The sequence below is a fragment of the Phaseolus vulgaris genome, chromosome 8 (genome assembly GCF_051622355.1).
Source record: "Phaseolus vulgaris cultivar YP4 chromosome 8, ASM5162235v1, whole genome shotgun sequence".
NCBI classification, from domain to species: Eukaryota; Viridiplantae; Streptophyta; class Magnoliopsida; order Fabales; family Fabaceae; genus Phaseolus; species Phaseolus vulgaris.
The window spans coordinates 3,618,101-3,620,934 of NC_143505.1; the positions used below are offsets into that span (position 1 = coordinate 3,618,101).

Below are 2,834 nucleotides of genomic sequence, written 5' to 3' on the forward strand. Positions count from 1 at the left end.
AATTGACACTAGCAAAATGTACATGCTTTCCTTGGTTTTGGTATTGATTTTTTCTTCCTTGTGTGATGAAACAGCTGGATCAATCTTTAATATTTTAATCTACATGTTAATGATCCCTTCAGCTCTTTCCAACTATGCATGGTACATGGTCACCGTCACTACCTTTTACTTTTGTGGCATCTTTACTTTGTAAAAAGAAAAGTAAAACAAAAGTACACGGCTTGACTAAAATGGGCCAACAAACTTTGAGAGAAGGGTGCATGACAGAGCAAGAGCATCACTTTGCCTTATCACATGCAAAGCCTATCTGATAATAAATAGGGACCTTATAAAGAGGAAACTACACTAACAGAAAGAAAAAATGCCCTTGTAATAACGGTAAAGTAACCCAATTTGCTATTCAGATTCAATGCATCATTGAAGCCTCATTTATTCCAAATTAGAAGTGTATGATAGTTAACTGGGCAAGACAAGATATTAAGCTAGCAAGAAGTTCCACAGATGATATATTGATATAAGTAAGCCACTCACATTGAAGGAAACCAAGTCCTAAGGAGTGATAGTACATATGTGGTCCTTAAAGGGAGGACATCCCAAAATGCATAAGAAAACATATATCATAGTGCCACCACCAGGGGCTATACCATTTAGTTAGGACATGTAAAATAGTAGGGAAGTAAGCTAGTGTCTTAAATGGAACAATGAAGGAAATGATAAGTATTAAGAGAACAACAAGTGATGTTGAAGTTGAAGCTCAAGGGCACTTGGGTCCTCCTTCCTTGGTCTTCCAGTTGTTGTAGCAAGGGCACACAGCCTTATTACCATAATACCCCGGTGGCACACACAGGCATTTCCTGCAGCACTTCTGACAGAAAAACATGCAGGGTTTGTGGTATTGGGTCCTGCTACATCTCCTCGAGCATTGTGATGGGCATTCTGGTCATATCACATTCCCACAAGAGACATATTGTGAGCATTGGTAACAAACAAAACAAGCAAGCATTATGGTCAGTACAATAATCAATAGTCATTTGACTCGCCTCTTTTCACACATCAGTCAAAAACACTAAAAAAATAGCTTTTATGGGAAAAAATTGACCACAGTCAAACTAAAATTGACAGTGAAGAGAGATGTAATGTAACCATTAATAAAAATTTAGAACTTTTTTTTCAATAATTTATAAAAAAGTGCAAATGATATTACATGTCGTGGTTTGGTTAGTTATCACCTTTGAAAAGAGAGTACAGAGTAATGTGAGCATAGTTTGTCTTAACTAAGAAAATAATAGCAAAACAACAATCCAAGATCTGCTCTGCAAGCTTTTGGGGAATGTTCTAAAAAAATTTCCTTCTTCCATTCTCAGTGTTGCCACCATTTTTAATGTCCAAAGTTTGGAGAAATCTCTTGACAAACATTGCTTCATGCCATAAAAAGACAAGTTGAAGAAGAGAAGAACTTTACTTACGGTAACTCTTGACACTCCCACTTCCATATTTGCTCTGGGAATACAAACAGCATAAATCAGCACTGATTCACCTCCTTAGAAAGCAAAATCCCAAGACCCCATTTTTCATTCTTCACAAACCCACAAAGAAAGAGAGAGTGAAGAAGAGATGCATACCTTGTTATCATTCAGGTGGTCTCCATGCCCATTTGCAGCCATAACCTGAAAAATCAAGCCATTGAAAATGTTAGAACCCTTCAGATTCTCAACACTAGCACACTAGTGGTACCAAAAAATGAAAACATTATGTGTGTAGTTCTTGGACATTGTTAAAGACCAACCACTGTCTGAAGCATGGAAATGGCAATGAGTGCCAAGATCATAGCTGCAAAGAACTTAGCCATAGCCATTGTTGCACACACAATATGATCACAAAGCCCCTCTTGATTTGGCAGACCCTTCTGTCTGATTCACAAATCAAGACCAAGAAACAAGAGGGATGTTTGAGGAGATGCTGGGATCCTGAAGTAAATCATGGTGGGGTATTTATAGAAACATTGAAGGGTGGGGATTGGATGGAACATTTATTGGGTGCATTTAGAAGTAGAAAGTTGTCCTTAATTTGGAGAACCAACGTCTGACACGTGTGTCAGCACAATATCATGACGGTGATGCAAATTACATTAGATCGGATCGTACGGTCTACAAAATACATTAATTTAATTAGGAAAAGCTAAGCAAGTTGGAACATAGCCGCATGTTTGCTGCTCCTAAAAACTACCTGTCTTAAAAAACATGCACGCTCAATCAATAATTCATATGGAGGGATTGGAAAAACAAGAAAACAAAATAATACCTAATGTGAACTTTTAGATGATAAGTTTTTTTTATGCAGAACTTCAAATATTTTATAATAAATAAAGTGTATTAATAACAGATATATTTTAAAATTTATGAAAATTATTCAATTATTTAATATAAAATTTTAAATTTTATAGACAAAATTAACAATTTAAAAATATACTATTTTTCTCTCTTACTTATATATGTAATCTTTATACCTCTCAATCTCGTTATTAATTAGTTTCACCTCTAGCTAAACATTATGTGATAGGGTGTTGTGGTGTGGGTTTTTCATATTTAAGTCAAACTTTGTCTTCTTCTTCATTTTTATGTTTTGTGTCTCAATACTATTGAATAATATTTATATTTATACTTTTCCCATTTTAAATATTAATTAAATATTTTTTATAAAAATAAAAATCACAACAAAGTAAATATGATATTATCAAAATTAAATATTTTTAATATAAAATATAAAAAAGTTATAATTACATAAACATTAAATTTGAGTATGAAATAACAATAATCTAAGAAAAGTCAAATAAT

At 33.8% G+C, this 2,834-nt stretch overlaps 1 protein-coding gene across 1 annotated transcript; it reads right to left on the bottom strand.

Annotated features, from left to right (window-relative positions):
• Positions 1-477: 477 nt before the first annotated feature.
• GASA4 (GAST1 protein homolog 4) lies at positions 478-2,036 on the bottom strand. The gene is made up of 4 exons (XM_068629486.2): positions 1,787-2,036; positions 1,623-1,667; positions 1,467-1,500; positions 478-936 (listed from the first exon to the last, which is right to left on the bottom strand). The coding sequence occupies exons 1-4, from the start codon at positions 1,853-1,855 to the stop codon at positions 755-757; spliced, it is 330 nt and encodes a 109-aa protein (XP_068485587.1). The 5' UTR covers positions 1,856-2,036; the 3' UTR covers positions 478-754.
• Between the last annotated feature and the right edge of the window lie 798 nt (positions 2,037-2,834).